This window comes from Hylobates moloch, unplaced genomic scaffold, assembly GCF_009828535.3.
Source record: "Hylobates moloch isolate HMO894 unplaced genomic scaffold, HMol_V3 SCAFFOLD_13, whole genome shotgun sequence".
Classification (NCBI taxonomy): Eukaryota; Metazoa; Chordata; class Mammalia; order Primates; family Hylobatidae; genus Hylobates; species Hylobates moloch.
In genome coordinates this window covers 92,636,419-92,657,540 of record NW_026652288.1, presented here as the reverse complement: position 1 = coordinate 92,657,540, position 21,122 = coordinate 92,636,419, and the positions used below count along the sequence as shown (strand labels likewise).

The window sequence follows — 21,122 nt, the reverse complement described above, 5'->3', positions numbered from 1 at the left end:
GAGTTAACAGCTAGGGACACTCCTGTGGAGGACCATAAAAACTGCAAAGAAACTGACCATGGCTAAGATGCCTGCAGAAGCTCTGCCGGTATGCTGAGGCCTCTTTTCCATGATGCAATGGACCCCACCCTGGCGGCATTCTGAGAAAAACCAGCCCCGAGGGTTGTTAGTCAGCTTGCTGGTCTCCTGAGCTACTTGCTGTGGTTCCTCCTACTCTCTCTTATTACTTCCTGTGTGTGTGTTGAGTATATTTGCATGCTGGTTGGTGTGTGAAACTCTTGCAATAAACTGTGAATTTGTAAGCACTTAAGTGGCCATTGAGTCACTGTGAAACCTCTTGGGTCCCCCTGTTGGAGTTGGCACAATTAGGCTAATTCAAACCTGAAGCAAGAGAGACCAAAGTCCTACCTTCTTGTAATCTTGCCTCGGTTCTTCCAGTGATCAGCCCCCATCCTGGAGCTACCTAGCAGCGGCCAGCCATCATTCAGTTCATTAGCATACAATAAACTGTCACGGTGGAGATCCTAAGGGTTTCAGGAGTTGTATGCCAGGAAATAGGGACAAAGGGCAATACATATTTCACAGTATGGCAGGACCTATGGCCATTTATTGAGTGACTGTACACCAGAAAAAGGAAAGAATCACGTGTTTCGAGCACTATTGGATACAGGGTCTGAGCTGACATTGATTCCCAGAGACTCAAACTGTCATCATGACACTCCTGATAAATTCTGGGCTTATAGTAACCAAGTAGAAAATGGAGTCCTCAGGCCGGGCACTGGGGCTCATGCCTGCAATACCAGCACTTTGGGAGGCCGAGGCGGGCAGATCATGAGGTCAGGAGTTCGAGACCAGCCTGACCAACATGGCGAAACCCCATCTCTACTAAAAATACAAAAATTAGCCGGGCATGGTGGTGTGTGCCTGTAATCCCAGCTACTCAGGAGGCCGAGGCAGGAGAGTTGCTTGAACCTGGAAGGCAGAGGTTGCAGTGAGCCAAGATCACACCACTGTACTCCAGCCTGGGCACCAGAGCAAGACTCCGTCTCAAAAAAAAAAGAGAAATGGAGTCCTGGCTAAAGGCTGGCTGGTAGTGGGCTCCTTGATTCTGTGGACCTATTCAGTGGTCATTTCCACAGTATCAATGAGCAACAAGAATTAATATATTTGGCAGTTGGAGTAACCTTCACATTGGGTGCCCAGTCTGTAGAGTAAGAGCTATTATCGTAGGAAAGGCCAAGTAGGAATCACTGAAATGCCTTCTTCCTTGTCTCCACCAAGATGGTAAATAAAAAATATATTCTGGAACAGATGGTGGGAATCAGTACCATCATTAAAGACCTAGAGAATTCCCAGTCATCTCTCCGTATTCATTAGTCTAGTCCCTGTGGAAATAGGATGAACCCCAGTTTGTAGATTCCTACAAACATAAATAGCAGGCTGATTGCAGCTGCTGTGTCTGATGTGGTATCATTGCTGGAGCAGATTACGGAGGCCTCTGGGACTTGGTATGCAGCCATTGATTTGGAAAATATGTTCTTTTCCATTCCAACTAAAAACAGCATCAAAACCAATTCTCATTCACATGGAATGGACACCAGTATTCATTTGCAGTTTTGCCTCAGAGCTTTGTTAACTCTCCTGTCCTCTATCATATAGTCCAAAGAGATCGGCACCACACAGGCATCCCATCGGGACAGTACTCTGATCCGTGACATTGACATTATGCTAATTGGACACACAAGGAAGAAGTGGTTAGTATGCCGGAAGCCTTGGTGAGATACATATGTTCCAGGAGGTAGAAGATTCAGGGATTGACTGCTTCTGTGACGTTTTTAGGGGCCTAGGAGGTCAGAGGCTTTCCAGAATATCCCTCCCAAATTACATATTTTTTTGCATCTTGCATCCCTTCCACAAAGAAGGAAGCACCAGAGGCTGGTAGGCCTCTTTAGGCTCTGGAGGCTCCGTTTCATACCTGGGAAAATTCCTCTGGTTCACTTACCAGGTGACATAGAAAGTTACCACTTTTGATGAGGCCAGAGTTAGGAAAGAGCAGTACAGCAGGTCCAGACCACAGTACAATCAGCCCTGCTGCTTGAGCCAGGTAGGCAGACCTTATGGTGTTGAAGGTGTCAGTGGTGAGAAAAGGTGCAGTATGGAATATCGTGCAAACTCCAGCAGAAGAATCATAACAGATCCCAGATGTTTTCAGCAAGGTCAAGGCCGTGCTGCCATTTGTAGCAGACAGATATATACCCTTTGAGAAATAGCTCTTGACATGTGACTGGGTCCTGGAACACTGCCCATTTTGAGGTAGATTCTGTCAAACCCACTAAGTAATAAAGTCAGGTGGGTTCAGCAGTAGTCAACTGTGAGAAGGAAATGGTACATCCAGGATCAAGTACATGCAGGACCAGAGGGCATGAATAGGTTTCTTGAGAAGGCAGTCCAGCCCCCATGTCACCCACCAGAGTTGTATCAGTGCCCCTCCCCTAGCTTTCACCGATTTTATTAGGGGGCCAGCAGGGCAGAACAGGTAAGAAGCTGAAAATGGAAGAAAAGCACAAATTGGTTTACACACAAGTGGGCTTGGTTTGTTGGTGTAAGCCAAAAGCGGGCAGCAGCTGTATTACAGCCACATTCAGAGATGCCCCTGAAACACAGTGGGGAAAGAAAATCTTCCCGATGGGCACAGCAGCAAGCAGGACACTGCAGGAAAAGTGGTGCGGGATGAGAAAAGATTCTTGGACAATGCTGTGGCCTGGTCATCTGGCCAAGGGTCTGGAAAAAAAGACTGGAGCATCACAGACAAGGAGGTCTGGGGTAGAGGTATGTGGATGGACATATTAGAGTAGATATGAAGTGTAAATATTTTTGCATCACATGTTAATGTCCACCAGAAAGTATCCACCATAAAAGAGTCACTGAACAAACAAGTCAGCAATTTTTTTTTTTTTGAAACAAAGTCTCACCCTGTTGCTCAGGCTGGAGTGCAGTAGCGTGAGCTCAGCTCACTGCAACCTCCGCCTCCCGGGTTCAAGGGATTCTCCGGCCTCAACCTCCCAAGTAGCTGGGATTACAGGTGCTCGCCACCAAGCCCAGCTAATTTTTGTATTTTTAGTAGAGATGGGGTTTCTCCATGTTGGTCAGGCTGGTCTTGAGCTCCTCACCTCAGGTGATCTGCCCGCCCCTGCCTCCCAAAGTGCTGGGATTACAGGCATGAGCCACCGTGCCCGGCCCCATCTAATTTTTTTAATTTTGTAGAGATGGGGTCTCACCATGTTACTTGAAATCCTGGACTCGAGTAATCCTCCCATCTTGGCCTCACAAAGTGCAAGATTACAGGTGCGAGCCACCACACTTGGCCTAAACAAGCCAACAAATTAACTCAGCCAGTGAGTTAGCTAGGCTTTGTCATAAATGACAACAGTGTTTGTACAATGTGCGTGTGAATGGATGAACATGGTGGCATGGCTTCCCACTTGCCAAGGCCAGTCTAGCTATTGCAAATTAAAACCACAATGAGCTATCATTCCACAACCTCCACAATTGATACAATTTAAAAGATGGGCAATACCAAGTATTGATGACGAAATGCTGTTCATTGCTGATAGAAAAAAGATACAATCATTATAGACAACGTTTTTGGTGGCTTCTTGTGAACTTAAACATATAACTATCCAAACCCTTTCCTGTAAAAGATAGTAAATGTTTTACATTTTGTGGGCAGATGGTTTCTATGGCAACTATTCCACTCAGCTCTTGTAGCATGGAAGCAACTACAGACATGTAAAAAAATAGGCTTGTCTATATTCCATATTCAGAGAACTTTATAAAAATAGGTAGGTGGGCCGGGCGCAGTGGCTCATGCCTGTAATCCGAACACTTTGGGAAACTGAGGCGGGCAGATCACGAGGTCAGGAGTTCAAGACCAGACTGACCAACATGGTGAAACCCCATCTCTACTAAAAATACAAAAATTACCCAGGCGTGATGGCACGCACCTGTAATCCCAGCTACTCAGGAGGCTGAGGCAGGAGAATCGCTTGAACCTGGGAGGCGGAGGTTGCAGTGAGCTGAGATCACACCACTGCACTCCAGCCTGGGTGACAGAGTGAGACTCCGTCTCAAAAAAAAAGAAAGGGAGCTGGGCTATGAGCTCTAGTTTGCTGTTCTCTTACCTAGAAATTCGACAACTAGGTATATATGCACAATAAATGGGTACATATGTCCACAGAAGGAGGCGAAAAATACTCATAGTAGCTTTATTCAAAATCATCCAAACCTGGAAGCAATCCACAGGTATATCATCAGGCGAAGAAATTGTGGTATTTTCTTTACTTTTTTTTTTTTTAAAGACGAAGTCTTGCTCTGTCATCTAGGCTGGAGTGAAGTGCTGTGATCTGGCTCACTGCAACCTCTCCCTCCCAGCTTCAAATGAGTTTCCTGCCTCAACTTCCCGAGTAGCTGGGATTACAGGCACCCGCCACCATGACCGGGTAAGTTTTGTTTTTTTAGTCGAGACTAGGTTTCACCATGTTAGACCAGGTCGGTCTCGAATTCCTGACCTCAAGCGATCCACCCACCTTGCCTCCCAAAGTGCTGGGATTACAGGCGTGAGCCACCGCGCCGGGCCATTCATTATAATTTAAAATGTGCATTGAAACCTCACTATACAGCTTTCGCTGTAAATCAGATAGGTGAATCAGAGTAGATTTTCCCATATTTTATCCAGAAGGAACATGGCCCTGTTGTGTCTACCATCGTGGTATTTTCATGTAACAAACACATAAAACATGAATAAAATTCAGGCGTTATGTTAAGTTGAAGAAGTCCACCACAAAAGAGTTTATTCTGCGTATCAGTTGTCTTTTGCTGTATAACAAATCACCCCAAAACTTAATGGCTTAAAATAACAGCTATTTATTCAGCTCATGATTCTGTCGGTCAGCAACATGGTCTGGGTTTGCTAGGGCAATGTGTTAGTCAGTGTTCTCCTGAGACAAAACCAATAGGATATACATAGATATATGAGAAGGGATTTATTAAAATTGGCTCATGTGATTATAGAGACTGACAAGCCCCACGGCAGGCTGTCTGCAAGCTGGAGAGGACCCCAGGATGCTTCGTGGCATGGGTCAGTCCAAGTCCAAAGGCCTGAGAGCCCAGGGCGGGAGTGCAGGGGATGAGAGGGGACTGATGTAAGTCCTGGAGTCCAAAGACAGGAAAGCCTGGAGTTCTCATGTCCCAGGGCAGGAGAAGTATGTATGCCAGCTCCAGGAGAAAGAGAAACCAACTAGCTTTTCCTCTGCTTTTGTTTTCTCTGGGCTCCCAGTGGATTGGATGGTTGAGGGTGGATCTTCCTCACTTAGTCCACTGAGACACACATGCCACTCTCCCCTGGAAACACCCTCATAGACACACCCCAAAATAATGTGTGATGGTGAATACTGAGTGTCAGCTTGATTGGACTGAAGGATACAAAGTATTGATCCTGGGCGTTTCTGTGAGGGTGTTGCCTAAGGAGATTAACATTTGAGTCCGTGGGCTGGGAAAGGCAGACCCACCCTTAATCTAGGTGAGCACCATCTAATCAGCTGCCCACACAGCTAGCATGTAAGCAGGCAGAAAAATGTGAAAAGAGAGACCGGCTTAACCTCCCAGGCTACATCTTTGTCCCGTGCTGGATGCTTCCTGCCCTCGAACATCAGACTCCAAGTTCTTCAGTTTGGGAACTCGGACTGGCTCTCCTTGCTCCTCAGCCTGCAGATAGCCTTTTGTGGGACCTGGTGATCGTGTGAGTTAATACTTAATAAACTTCCCTTTATATATATATATATCTATTCCACTAGTTCTGTCTCTCTAGAGAACCTGACTAATGCATAATGCTTTACCAGTTATCTAGGTGTTCTTTAATCCAGTAAGGCTGACACCTAACATTAACCAACGAAGGCTGTTCTTCTGATCTTGGCCAGGTGCACTCATGCATCTGCAGTCATCTGCTGGGTCAGCTGGTGCTGGCTGGTACAACCACCAATTTATGGGAAATGCAAAGGACAGATGACCATATTCAAAGAGACCAAGAGGAGACAGTAGCAAAATCTGAACTTTAGGGAACCAGAGAACAATTTAAATTCTTTAAAAAAAAGTAGTCAAGGGAATTAAAAGAGAGATAGAAGGGCCGGGCGCGGTGGCTCACACCTGTAATCCCAGCACTTTGGGAGGCCAAGGCGGGGGGATCACGAGGTCAGGAGTTTGAGACCAGCCTGGCCAACATAGTGAAACCCCGTCTCTACTAAATATACAAAAATTAGCCTGGCGTGGTGGCACACACCTGTAGTCCCAGCTACTCGGGAGGCTGAGGCAGGAGAATCGCTTGAACCTGGGAGACAGAGGTTGCAGTAAGCCAAGATTGCGCCACTGCACTCCAGCTTGGGCAACAGAGCGAGACTGTCTCAAAAAAGAAAAAGAGATAGAAGAATCTATAGATTGGGAGAGTCACAAGAAATTCACCAACCAACTGTAAAGGTTGGACCTTTTTTGGAAGGTGGTTCAAAAAAACTGCAAATAATAAATTTTATAAAGTTAAAAAGAAAGAAAAAAATAGTCCAGTTGGGGTGGCTCATGCCAATAATTCCAATACTTTGGGAGGCTGATGGGGGAGGATCACTTAAGCCCAGGAGTTAGAGGTCATAGTGAACCATGATCATGCTACTACATTCCAGCCTGGGCTACAGAGTGAGACTCTGTCTCAATTAAAAAAAAAAAGAAAAAGAAAGAAAGAATACTCATAAGGCAATTAGGGAAATGCAAAAACTAAGTATATTTGATAATATTAAGCAATTATTGTTAATACTTTTAGATGTGATTATGATATTGTGATTTTTTTTGTTTGTTTTTTTGTTGTTAGAGACAGGGTCTCACTCTGTCACCCAGGCTGGAGTGCAGTTGTGTGATCATGGTTCACTGCAGCCTTGACATCTTGAGCTCAATGATCCTCTCACCTCAGCCTCCCAAGTAACTGGGATTACAGGTGAGCACCACACCTGGCTAATTTTTTAAATTTTTTTGTAGAGACAGGGTCTCACTATGTTGTCCAGGCTGGTCTTGAACTCATAGCCTCAAGTGATCCTCCTGTCTTGGCCTCCCAAAGTGCTAGGATTACAGGTGTGAGCCACCATATCTGGCCTTGATTGTTTTTTAAAGAGTTATTACTTTTGAATATACACATGCTGAAATATTGATGGATGAAATTAAATGATGGTTGAAATTTGCCTCAGAAAAATCTGATAGGAAGTGGTGATAGGTGGGATATAGATGAAAAAGGTTAATAGTGAGTTGATAATTATTAAAATTGTATAATGTGTACAGGGATTTATTATATAATTCTACCCACTCTTGTAATGGTAAAGCTTTTCCATAATAAAAGGTTTTTTAAACCAGGGGAGAAAAACTCATACGCGTGAGAGAAAAAGTCTTGTCTTTGCTTGATGTTGTGTCTGCTGTGATGGCAGGAGCCACTGCAGCCTTCTTTTGACACTCGCTGAAAATGGCAGAGCAGGATAGGAAGCACATGGCCGCATCCTTGGTGATAACATTGAGCCATTGAGTTAACCAGTCCTGGAAACACCCCACCTTCTATCCTTGTTATGTGAAATAAATGTCCCTCATTTTTAGTTGGATGTTCTGTGGCTTACAGGCAAAAACATCTTAACTGACACGGGGAACAATAAAAAATTTGTAGGATTAACAGAGTCATAGAGCTTAATTTAAAATGATGAGATTGATGATGAGGAAAATGCCTGGGCCTTTTTTAGGCATTAGAAAGCTGAGCTGGCATACATTTGTTTTCAGAATCACTGAACCCTGCTCTATTTTACAAAATGGATTTTCAGAAGATCAGAGAGACTCAGAGCACTTCCATTTATTGAGGAATATATATATTTTTTAATTTAGGAAAGCCAAAACAATGTTTCAAAAATGGCGATATATTTTACATGTTGACATGTAACAAAATAACATTTTGACACAAAAATGACAATGCAAAGTTGTGGCTATTCCTGGGATAATTATAAGATAAAAATAAAATGTCAATTCACGGCACAGTGTAGGGAGTGTGGTCCCGCACTGAGGCACAGGTTCAAATTTCTGTCCATCTGATCACTGTGTTGCTGGGACTATATGAATGACTTCATTTGGAGAAGGTTTAAATTTAAAACCCTTTTTGAATGCAAAGTCTGGGTTGACAGCCCTTCTGCACCTCCTGGTCTTTCCTGCAATAGGCCTAAGAATAACTCACATGCGTGTATCACTTCGTAGTCTTCAAAGGTCATTTGAAGGCCTGGCGCAGTGACTCACGCCTGTAATCCCAGCACTTTGGGAGGCCAAGGCGGGCAGATCACCTGAGGTCAGGAGTTCGAAACCAGCCTAGCCAACATGGCAAAACCCCGTCTCTACTAAAAATATAAAAATTAGCCAGGCATGGTGGTAGGCGCCTATAATCCCAGCTACTCGGGAGGCTGAGGCAGAAGAATCACCTGAGCCTGGGAGGCAGAGGTTGCAGTGAACCGAGATTGCACCACTGCATTCCAGCCTGAGCGACAGAGCGAGACTCCATCTCAAAACAACAAAAAAAGGTCATTTGACATAACTTATTTAATCTTCACAATGACCCCGTGAAGTAACAGAAATACAAGGTGCTGAATATTGCACTGGGGTTCCCAGCTGAGGGAGTTGATGGAAGCTGAAATCCAGACTTGTACTCGACTTACCATGATGTGTATCCTGTCCTGAGTTTGCCTGTTCCAGGAGAATAAGGAACTTTTATATAATTTTACCAAAGAGACACAAGCAAACAGCAGTCCTGATGACATAATACATATGTAAACATCTTTATCACCATTAAAAAGCATGTCAAATTGTACTGGTACAAAAACAGATGCATAGACCAATGGAGCAGAATAGAGAATCCAGAAATAAAGCTGCACACCTACAATCATCTGATCTTCAACAGAGTTGATAATAATAAGCAATGGGGAAAGGACTCCCTATTCAATAAATGGTGCTGTGATAACTGGCTAGCCATATGCAGAAGATTGAAACTAGATCCCTACCTTTCTCCATATACAAAAATTAACCCAAGATGGATTAAAGACTTAAATATAAGATCTAAAACTATAAAAGTCCTAGAAGAATACCTAGAAAATACCATTCTGAACATCAGCCTTGGCAAAAAATTTGTGACTAAGTCTCCAAAAGCAATGGCAACAAAACCAAAAATCGACAGGTGGGACCTAATTAAACTACAGAGCTTCTACACAGCAAAAGAAACCATCAACAGAATGCACAGATAACCTACAGAATGACAGAAAATATTTGCAAATTAGGCATCTGACAAAGGTCTAATACCCAGAATCTATAGGGAACTTAATTCAACTAGCAAAAGACAAATAATCCTGTTAAAAATGGGCAAAGGACATGAACAGACACTTCTCAAAAGAGGACATACATGCAGCCAACAAATATATGAAAAAAATTCTCAATATCACTAATCATTAGAGAAGCACAAATCAAAATCACAATGAGATCCATCTTGCACCAATCAGAATGGTCATTGTTAAAAAGTCAAAAACATAACAGACAGTGAGGTTGTAGAGAAAAGGGAATGTTTATACACTGCTGGTGGAAATGTACATTAGTTCAGCCACTGTGGAAAGCAGTTTGGAGATTTCTCAAAGAACTTAAAAGAGAACTACCATATGACCCACCAATCCCATTACTGTGTGTATACCCAAAGGAATATAAATCATTCTACCAAAGAGACACACACACTCATATGTTCATCACAGCACTATTCACAATAGCAAAGATCCAGAGTCAACCTAGATGCCCATCAACAGTGGACTGGGAAAGAAAATGGGGTACATATTTACTATGGAATACTACACAACCATAAAAAAGAAAGAAATCATGTCCTTTGCCGCAACATGGATGCAGCTAGAGGCCATTATCCTAAGTGAATTAACACAGGAACGGAAAATCAAATACCACATGTTCTCACTTACAAGTGGGAGCTAAACGTTGAGTACACGTCTATACAAACATTAGAACAATAGGCACTGGGTACCTTTAACCCAAGTGCCTAGAGGAGAGATGGTGGGAGGGAGGCAATAGTTGAAGAACTATCAGGTACTATGCTCACCAGGGTGATGGGATCATTTGTACGCTAAGCCTCAGCAACGTGCAATATACCCATATAAATAACCTACACGTGGCCGGGCGTGGTGGCTCACGCCTGTAATCCCAGCACTTTGGGAGGTCGAGGTGGGCGGATCACCTGATGTCAAGAGTTCAAGACCAGCCTGGACAACATGGTGAAACCCCGTCTCTACTAAAAATACAAAAATTAGCTGGGTGTGGTGGCCGGCGCCTGTAATTCCAGCTATTTGGGAGGCTGAGACGGAAGAATCATTTGAACCCGGGGCGGAGGTTGTAGTGAGCTGAGATCGCGCCACTGCATTCCAGCCTGGGCAACAAAGAGCAAAACTCCGTCTCAAAAACAAAAACAAAACAAACAAAAAAACCCACAAACCTGCACGTGTACCCCCGAACCTAAAAGAAAAATTAGAAAAAACCCCAGCATATCAAAGTCCTTCAATACATATATGATGCTGTAATGGGTCATTCCTTTGGGCTTTAGTTTTATCCCAGATATACCTATTGAACACCCAAGAGGCTACTCGGGCTGTTCCACACTTCTGTTGGAGCAATTGCGAGGATGACGGATCACTAGAAGTGCCCTTGCCCCAGAAATTGGAAATAATCATGCCTGCTCTAAGACAGTGGGTGGAGTTACAGAGAGAACAGCACACCCGCTTCTAACTCTGTACCTCCACTTCCACTTCCTCCCCCCAGGATTTTCTTCAATCACATTCGAACACGACTTCATGTTAAAGTCAAGTCTGTTTCTTGTAGAACTTTGCAAAGTGCAGAAAATTATTAAGAAGTAATGTTGAGAAGAAGTGGCAGAGTATGAAACACAATTCTACCTCTCGGAGACAAAACCATATGGAATGTCAAAAAAATATATATTTACAGAGAGGAAACCTGGCAGACACCAATTTAATCAAGTGATAAAGTTAACATCAGCAGTCATGGAACAAACTCACATTTTGTAGCTCCAGATATGATGCACTGAAATGGGTATGACATCACCTCTGTGGTATTCCTGCCCAAAGGGAGGAATCTAATTACCTAAATCTAATCATGAGGAAATACCAGATGAACGTGTTAAAGAAAAATTAAATTGGAGGCCACAGTTTGGATATTTCCCTAGGCCAACAACCCACAGCCATGTGTAGTCAAAACCTAAACTATCCTGATTTCCCTGAAAATGCTAGCTCTAACCATAACACACTTTTTCTTCCCTGTCAGCGTAATAACATTAAGCCAATACAAACAAGCTTATGCAGCTTTATTTGCACAACAGAGATCAATGTACTTCCTCATTTAGGAAGTTGCACAGAGGTCTCTAGTTTGGGAACTGTTATTTTGTATGCTCAATAATCTTTTTAAAAATTTAAATTTGATCTGATTTTATTTTTGACAAACCCAAATTCAAGGATATTGTACAAAACAACTGGCCTGTGTTCATAAAAAATGTCAGCATCATCAGCATCTTTTTAAAAACAGAGGAATCAGGCTGGGTGCAGTGGCTCACACCTGTAATCCCAGCACTTTGGGAGGCTGAGGTGGGCGGATCACTTGAGGTCAGGAGTTCGAGACCAACCTGGCCAACATGGTGAAACCCCCATTTCTACAAAAAAGAAAGAAAGAAAAAAACTAGCCAGGCGTGGTGGCATGTGCCTGTAATCCCAGCTACTTGGGAGGCTGAGGCATGAGAATCACTTAAATACAGGAGGCAGAGGTTGCAGTAAGCCGAGATTACGCCACTGCACTCCAGCCTGGGTGACAGAGTGAGACTTCATTTCAACAACAACAACAACAAATAATAATAATAATAATAATAATAAAAACAAAACAGAGGCATCATTACAAATTAAGTGACCTAAGAGTCAATGCAATGTGTACTACAGTGTTTTCTTTTTCTTTCTTTCTTTTTTTTTTTTTGAGATGGAGTTTCGCTCTTGTTGCCCAGGCTGGAGTGCAACGGCACAATCTCGGCTCACTGCAACCTCCACCTCCTGGGTTCAAGCGATTCTCCTGCTCCAGCCTCCCTAGTAGCTGGGACTACAGGTGTGTGCCACCACGCCCAGATAATTTTTTTTTTTTTTTTTTTTTTTTTTTTTAGTAGAGATGGGGTTTCACCATGTTGGCCAGGCTGGTCTCAAACTCCTGACCTCAAATGATCCGTCCACCTCAGCCTCCCAAAGTGCTGGGATTACAGGCATGAGCCACTGCACCTGGCCACTACAGTGTTTTCTTTTGGAACAATTGTCGAAACTCGAAGTAGGTCTATAGAATAAATAATAGTATGTATCAGTGTTAACTTCACAATTTTCAAAAATATTCTGCAGGCAAGGGATAAAATCTCCTTGTTTTAGGAAATATGCAGTGACATAGTTAGAGGTTAAAAAAAAAAAAAGAGCATGATGTCTGCAGCTTGCTTTCAAATGGTTCCAAAAGAAAATGTGAATGTATGCATGTGTCAGTGTGTTTGTACACATATATACCTATATCTGTATGAGGTGAGGGAGATAGAGAGAAAGATAAAGCAAATGCGATAAAATAGAAACATTTGGGCTGGGCATGGTGACTCACGCCTGTAATCCCAGCACTTTGGGAGGCTAAGCGGGTGGATCACCTGAGGTCAGGAGTTCGAGACCAGCCTGGCCAACATGGTGAAACTCCGTCTCTACTAAAAATACAAAAATTAGCCTGGCATGGTGGCGCGCCTGCAATCCCAGCTACTCAGGAGGCTGAGGCAGGAGAATCGCTTGAACATGGGAAGCTGAGGTTGCAGTGAGCCGAGATTGCACCACTGCACTCCAGCCTGGGGGACACAGCGAGACTCCGTTTCAAAAAAAAAAAAGAAAGAAAGAAAGAAAAGAACAAACAAATATTTGGGAAATCTAGATGAAGGGTACTATTCTTGCAGCTTTTCTGTAAGTTTGAAGTTATAGCAAAACAAAACATTTTAAAATTATGTATTTTTCTATAGTATCAGCCTAAATAAGGAACAGAGAGAGGTTCCATAAAAGAAAAAGATATTTATTTTGGAATAAGCCATTGCAATGGGAGTAAGCTTTTTAAAGGAAAACATGAAGAGTTTTATGTAATTGTTTTGAAATAATTATCCTTGGCTACAAAGATTAATAACACGGGTGATGCCAGCCCAGGGTTCCATAGGCAGTTGCTGGACACATGTTCTTGCAGAAGTATTTTTTGTGTAAGAATGTGATGGCCTTTGTGCAAAGTTGTAGTTTTGGTAGTCTTTTTTTTTTTTTTCAGGCTCTCACTCTGTTGCTCAGGCTGGAGTGTAATGGCGCGATCTTGGCTCACTGCAACCTCCATCTCCCAGATTCAAGTGATTTTTCCTGCCTCAACCTCTTGACTAGCTGGGATTATAGGCACTCGCCACCATGCCCTGCTACTTTTTTTTTTTTTTTTTTTTTTTTTTTTTTAATCTCGGCTCACTGCAAGCTCCGCCTCCCGGGTTCACGCCATTCTCCCGCCTCAGCCTCTCCGAGTAGCTGGGACTACAGGCGTCCGCCGCCACGCCCGGCTAATTTTTTTGTATTTTTAGTAGAGACGGGGTTTCACCGTGGTCTCGATCTCCTGACCTCGTGATCCGCCCGCCTCGGCCTCCCAAAGTGCTGGGATTACAAGCGTGAGCCACCGCGCCCGGCCAACCCTGCTACTTTTTGTATTTTTAGTAGACAGGGTTTCACCATGTTGGCCAGGCTGGTCTTGAACTCCTGACCTCGTGATCCACCTGCCTCAGCCTCCCAAAGTGCTGGGATTACAGGCATGAGCCACCGCGCCAGGCCAGTTTTGGTAGTCTTTTGTGACACTTTTTGTTATCAGGAATACAAGCCCGAAAACACTCTCTTCATAGCTTTCCCAGCTCTATTTGTAAGAGTTTTTTTTTTTCTTTCTTCTTTTTTACCATTAGTGACTCCATTTTGATTATGACAACTTTCACAATAGCTAATATAGGCCTAAGGTACGAAATGCAAAAGATGCAAAAGGGTGTACAGTAAATATTCACCTCCATCATCTCTGTCCTCAAGCCAACAACTTTTCTTGCCTAGAGGATATTTCTACATATATAAGCATATGGGAATTTTCTTTCTCCTATTTTTACATAAATGATGAAATAATCACAGTTTTTTATTTTGCTTTTTTCACTCATCAGTGTGTTTTATGAGTACATATTTCTCTGTCTCATTCTTTTTTAATGACTGCATAGCAATTCATTGTTTTTCTGCATGTACTTTTTTTTTTTTTGAGACAGAGTTTCGCTCTTGTTGCCCAGGCTGGGATGCAATGGCGTGACCTCAGCTCACTGCAACCTTTACCTCCCGGGTTCAAGCGATTTTCCTGCCCCAGCCTCCCAAGTAGCTGGGATTACAGGCATATGCCACCACACCCAGCTAATTTTGTATTTTTACTAGAGATGGGGTTTCTCCACGTTGGTCAGGATAGTCTCGAACTCCCGACATCAGGTGATTCGCCTGCCTCGGGCTCCCAAAGTGCTGGGATTACAGGCGTGAGCCACCACGCCCGGCCTGCATGTACATTATTTAATTAGTTTCTTTAATCAGTTTGCTATTTCCAACAATGCTATAATAAATTTCCTTAATCATATATCATTTCAAACATCTATGGGTATATCTGTAGGTGAATTCCAAGAAATACTTTTGCTAGGTCAAAGAGTTTGTGGATTTGCAATTTTGATAAATATTATAAAAGTACTATGCAGAATGGCTGTGCCAATTTTTACTTGCAACGGTGAAGTGTGTTAATATTCCCACACCCCTCACTAATTACAGTGTGCTAAACTTTATGTTATCTGCTAATATGATAGGTGAAGTGTGGTGTATTATTGTATTTCTCTTATTTGGTATGAGACTAAGTATGTTTTATATTTGCTTACTTTTTCTATTCTGTGAATTCCTCATATTCTTTGACCATTTTCTCTTTCCTTACAGATCTTTTTTCCTATCGGTTTATAGTTCTTTATATATTAAGGAAAGTAGCCCTTCATCTGTGACAGGAGTTGCAAAATTATTCTGTTTGCTGTTTGACTTTCTCTATGTGTATGTTTTGTTGTGCAGATTTTAAAACTTTTTCATGTAGTTGAAGCTATCCTTCCTTTTTTTTTTCCATTATAGCTTCTGAGTATTGTGTTATACTTAGAGAAGCTTTCTCTGGATGGGCACAGTGGCTCATGCCTGTAATCCCAGCACTTTGGGAGGCCAAGGCGGGTAGATCAGTTTAAGTCAGGAGTTCCAGACAGCCTGGCCAACATGGTGAAACTGAGAGGTGACAGCGTGCTGGCAGTCCTCACAGCCCTCGCTCGCTCTTGGCGCCTCCTCTGCCTGGGCTCCCACTTTGGTGGCACTTGAGGAGCCCTTCAGCCCACCGCTGCACTGTGGGAGCCCCTTTCTGGGCTGGCCAAGGCCGGAGCTGGCTCCCTCAGCTTGCGCGGAGATGTGGAGGGAGAGGCGCGAGTGGGAACTGGGGCTGCACGCAGCGCTTGTGGGCCAGCTGGAGTTCCAGGTGGGCGTAGGCTTGGTGGATCCTGCACTCGGAGCAGCCGGCTGCCACCCCGGGCAATGAGGGGCTTAGCACCCGGGCCAGCGGCTGCGGAGGGTATACTGGGTCCCCCAGCAGTGCCGGCCCACTGGCGCTGCGCTCGATTTCTCACTGTGCCTTGGCTGCCTCCCCGTAGGGCAGGGCTCGGGACCTGCAGCCCGCCATGCCTGAGCCTCCCCGACTCCGTGGGCTCCTGTGCGGCTGGAGCCTCCCCGACGAGCACCACCTCCTGCTCTACAGCGCCCAGTGCCATCGACCACCCAAGGGCTGAGGAGTGCGGGCGCACAGCGCGGGAGTGGCAGGCAGCTCCACCTGCAGCCCCGGTGCGGGATCCACTGGGTGAAGCCAGCTGGGCTCCTGAGTCTGGTGGGGACGTGGAGAACCTTTATGTCTAGCTCAGGGATTGTAAATACACCAATGGGCACTCTATATCTAGCTCAAGGTTTGTAAACACACCAATCAGCACCCTGTGTCTAGCTCAGGGTTTGTAAATGCACCAATCCACACTCTGTATCTAGCTACTCTGGTGGGGACTTGGAGAACCTTTGTGTGGACACTCTAGCTAATCTAGCGGGGACTTGGAGAACTTTTGTGTCTAGCTCAGGGATAGTAAACGCACCAATCAGCGCCCTGTCAAAACAGACCACTTGGCTCTACCAATCAGCAGGATGTGGGTGGGGCCAGATAAGAGAATAAAAGCAGGCTGCCCACAGCCAGCAATGGCAACCCACTCGGGTCCCCTTCCACACTGTGGAAGCTTTGTTCTTTCGCTCTTTGCAATAAATCCTGCTGCTGCTCACTCTTTGGGTCCACACTGCCTTTATGAGCTGTAACACCGCAAAGATCTGAAGCTTTACTCCTACCTGAGCCAGCGAGACCAGGAACCCACCAGAAGGAAGAAACTCTGAACACATCCAAACATCAGAAGGAACAAACTCCAGACGCGCCACCTTAAGAGCTGTAACACTCACCGCGAGGGTCTGCCGCTTCATTCTTGAAGTCAGTGAGACCAAGAACCCACCAATTCCGGACACAAAACCTCGTCTCTACTAAAAATACAAAAAATGAGCTAGGTGCGGTAGCGGATGCCTGTAAACCTAGCTATTCAGGAGGCTGAGACAGAAGAATCATTTGAACTTGGGAGGTGGAGGTTGCAGTGAGCAGAGATCATGCCATTGCACTCCAGCCTGGGCAACAGAGCAAGACTTCATCTCAAAAAAAAAAAAAAAAAGGAGGAGAACTTTCTCTGCTCTAAGACCTCTCATAATGTCTTCTAGCACTTTTATGCTTTCATCTTTTATATTTAATCTTTTATCCACTTGGAATATTTTGGTGTTAGGTGTAAGAAGTGAGTAGGGATCCAGCTTTTTTTTCCAGAGGGCTAATCACTGGTCCCAATCACTTCTTGAATTACTGAGTTTTAAAATCTAGAATGAATGTCAGATTTTGTCAATGACCTATTAAGCATTTGTGAACATCGTAAGATTTTTTTCTCTTTTAAACTATTAATAAGATTCATTTTTTAAATTGATTTCTTAATAGTGAATCATCCTTACATTTCTGGAGTAAACCTTGCTTATTTACAGTGTGTTATTCTTTTCAAATGCTACAGGATACTTAATTTTTTTGCTTTTTTTTTTAGAGACATTCTCTCACTCTGTTACCCAGGCTGGAGTACAGTGGCATGATAAGAGCTCACTGCAGCTTCAAACTCCTGGGCTCAAGTGATCCTGCCTCAGTCTCCCGAGTAGCTGGGACTACAGGTGTGCATCACCGTGCCTAGTATTTTTTTTAAAATTTTGTACAGATGGGGGTCTCACTATGTTGCCCAGGCTGGTCTCAAACTCCTAGGCTTAAGCAGTCCTCCCACCTCGGCCTCCCAAAGTGATGGGGTTACAAGACATGAGCCACAGCACCCAGTGCAGTTAATATTTTATTTAGAATTTTTCCACTGATACTTATACGTGAAATTGGTCTGTCGTGTGTGTGTGCGTGATATCTTTGTTGATTTTGGTATCAAAGTTATGTTTACTTTTTAAAAAGAGTTTGGAAGACTTCCATCTTTTTTGTGCTCTGGAACAGAATTAATAGCATTTGAGTGAATTACTCATTTGTGTGGAATTTTCTTGCAAGACATGGAGGGCTTTTGTAACTTTTAGGGGTGAAGGTGAAGGTGAAAGTGGGCCATGGTGGTAGCAAGGATAGTTCTTTGATAAACTTCTCTATTTTTTCTGTGGTAATGGTTTGCTTAAATTTTGTCTCTGCCAGGATCTATTTTGATAAATTGTATTTTCTTGTAACATCGTCCATTTCATCCAGTTTTAAGTTCACTTGAAGTTAAGCAAAATTAGCATCTTACAAATCTATAATTTGTTTCCTGTGTCTGTGATTTTCCTCCGCTTATGTTTTTTAAATCACGTCAAATGTGCATTTTTCTCTATTTCTGATTAGATAACTATTTTATTTTTTGTGAACCTGTGGGTTTATTAGTCCTTTGACATTGGGTTCCTGAATTCATGTATTTCTTCCTTTATCTTCCCTAATTTCTCCCTCCTGCTTTCCTCATGAAGCATCTACACGTAGTGTTTACAGTTTCTTTATTCTCTAGATATTCCTCAGTTTGCTCTTTGACTTCCTCTTTTTCCCAATAGTCAGAATACCTGTTTTAAGCTCAGGTGGTTTAAAGATGTTCACTTTAGCTTATTTATTTTTTCATCCCTGAGAGCACTAGAGAATTGTGTATCCTGCTCTCCATCCGCATTTGGCTTCTTCCCCAGGGTTCTTCTCCCAGAAGGTGACGAGAGCGAAGGAACACCACGGGCTGCAGGAAGAAACAGTGACAGGGAACCAGGAGGCTGAGGATGGAGAAAACCCTTGCCTTAGTCGGCGCAGGCCCCAGGGGGCGCAGAAACAAAGGCCACACCCCCACGAGCACGTGGCCAGACTGACCAATCGTTGATACTGAAACCGGGCTGTGGTCTTTCATTGGTGTTCGTGGAGACGCCCTCACATTCTTGGATCAGCCCAAAGCAAGGTCCAGGCTCCGACGGTGGCCGGCGGGGGTCACGAGGCTTCGTAGTGGAGGGACGGGTTTGGCGTGTGGGACGCAGCTGCCTCTGCGCTGGGGAGTTGCGGAGTGGCCGGGCTCCAGGGACATGGCGGCGGCCTCTGCGGTGTCGGTGCTGCTGGTGGCGGCAGAGAGGAACCGGTGGCATCGTCTCCCGAGCCTGCTCCTGCCGCCGAGGTGGGTGAAGGGGCCATGGCGCAGTGGGCAGAGGCGGGAGCGAGGGGTGCACGGACGCGCGTGAGCGGTGGGAGGTGCGGCGGAACCCAGGGTCGGGGTGGGGAGGACGGTAGGAAAACCCCAGCCACTTTCGGGGGGGGTGTTCTGCTGGCAGTCATGGAGTCGGGAGGAAGACATCCCCACCAGCCCTTCGCTTTTTCCCCGCTTCCGCACATCCACGCTTCAGCGCGCCTTTGGCTTCTGTTTTTCCATTTCTGAGGACTGGGCCCGCCATCCTCCAGGCTCCCCTCCCCGTCGCTGCAGCTCATAGCAGTTTACATCGGGCTTTCGCAGCACCCCTTAGGTGGGAGCGTTGTTATAATCCTGTTCCGGGGAAGCCCAAAGGGATCAATGACTTGCTCAACGAAACACAGCTAGTAAGAAATGGGGCCAGGATGCCCTCAAAGCCATTTTCAGTTCAGCTGTGCCCCATCAGGTATCCAGTTAAGAGAAGGACTCCTGGAGTTCCTTCTTCATTGTTAGAAGGAGTGAAGTAGTCAACAAGAGCAAATGTACCTTCCACAGAGCTGGGAAATTATTTTGTCAAAAACTCTTGTACCCAAGTTTGAACAACGCTATCAGATGACTCAGTCTAGCTCACCTGACTCCAGCTCTGTTTCAAATTTTGAGCTCTAAGTTTTGGTGGCAATAACTCTGGCAGTGAAAACACCCTGAGGCTTGTAGATAGCTTTGCTTCTTTGTCTTCTTTTGCTTCATCGTTATCATCCTTCATCATTCTGGAAAGATTGACAGTTTAGTGTTCAAGGGCACAGACTGCAGTCAAGGCTGGGGTCTTAGCTTAGTTAGCTACTCACTAGGTGTGTGACTTTGGGTAAGTTACTTAATATTTCTTCTTTAATTTCCTCACCTTGGAGATGATACGAGTACCTTGGGTTGTGAAAATTAAATGAATTAATTCATGGAATGAGGTTTAAGCACAATCTGGTACATAAGATCAGTCTATAAATGCAAACTCAACCATTTATATGAACGTTAGCTTGCTTGTATTTTCCAGAAATATTGTAGATGCCCTTTTTAGTTGCTTAATTGTAGGAGTGGCCCAGAGAAACATAAAGTTGTTGAAAGTTGGCGGAGCGCGGTAGCTCACGCCTGTAATCCCAGCACTTTGGGAGGCCGAGGCGGGCGGATCACGAGGTCAGGAGATCGAGACCAACCTGGATAACACTGTGAAACCTCGTCTGTACTAAAAAATACAAAAAAATTAGCCAGGCATGGTGGCATGCGCCTGTAGTCCCACCTGTTAGTCCCAGCTACTCGGGAGGCTGAGGCAGGAGAATGGCGTGAACCCAGGAGGCGGAGCTTGCAGTGAGCTGAGATCGCGCCACTGCACTCCAGCCTGGGCGACAGAGTGAGACTCCGTCTCAAATAAAAAATAAAAAAATAAAAGTTGGTGAAAGTAATGTTAATGTTCTTCTTGTTCTTCTGGTTTTTCTTTTCTTAGGTCTCCAGGGCTCTTCAGGATAGTACCATAGACCCATTTTCTCTTTTCCCTTTCAAAGCTTAGCTATTGTCTAAAGAACTGTCCTCAAGTATGTCACTCTGGAGAGTGTTAGAGTTGTTAATGGCTTGTAGAAGTAAAACTCTTTGCCAGGAGAGTTGGTTCATGCCCGTATTTTCAGCAGTTTCTGAGCACTGTGGGATCCAAGGTGGGAGGATTGCTTGAGCTCAAGAGTTCAAGACCAGCCTGGTCAACATAGTGAGGCTTCATCTCTACAAAACATTAAAACATCAGCCAGGCATAGTGGCACACACTTGTAGTCACAGCTACTTGGGAGGATGAGGAGGGCGAGGACGGCCTGAGTCCAGGGGTTCCAGGCCGTAGTGAGCCATGATCACACCACTGTACTCCATCCTGGGTGACATCCCATCTCAAATAAAACAAAAACAAAAAAATCTTAACAGTACAGATAGTTTACATTATTTTTATGTTATGAATCTTTAGTAGCTCAGAGAAAATAATCTCTAGTGGCAGAATTATAGACATGACAGTAAGCTGGTATAGAGCTACCTTGAATCAGGGAAGCAGCTTCTTAATCTT

The 21,122-nt window shown here is 44.4% G+C and overlaps 1 protein-coding gene across 5 annotated transcripts in view; it reads left to right on the top strand.

Annotated features, from left to right (window-relative positions):
* Positions 1–18,843: 18,843 nt before the first annotated feature.
* Positions 18,844–21,122, top strand: part of MCCC1 (methylcrotonyl-CoA carboxylase subunit 1) — a 90,156-nt gene continuing 87,877 nt past the window's right edge. The window contains exon 1 of one of the 5 annotated variants that reach the window (XM_032171714.2): positions 18,844–19,024. In XM_032171714.2, coding sequence (XP_032027605.1) covers positions 18,936–19,024 — 89 coding nt within the window. In that variant the 5' untranslated portion in view covers positions 18,844–18,935. Of the gene's footprint in view, positions 19,025–19,481; positions 19,500–19,874; positions 19,896–21,122 lie in introns of those variants that run through there. The other 4 variants (XM_032171715.2, XM_032171716.2, XM_058426440.1 and 1 more) reach the window with 4 other exon arrangements.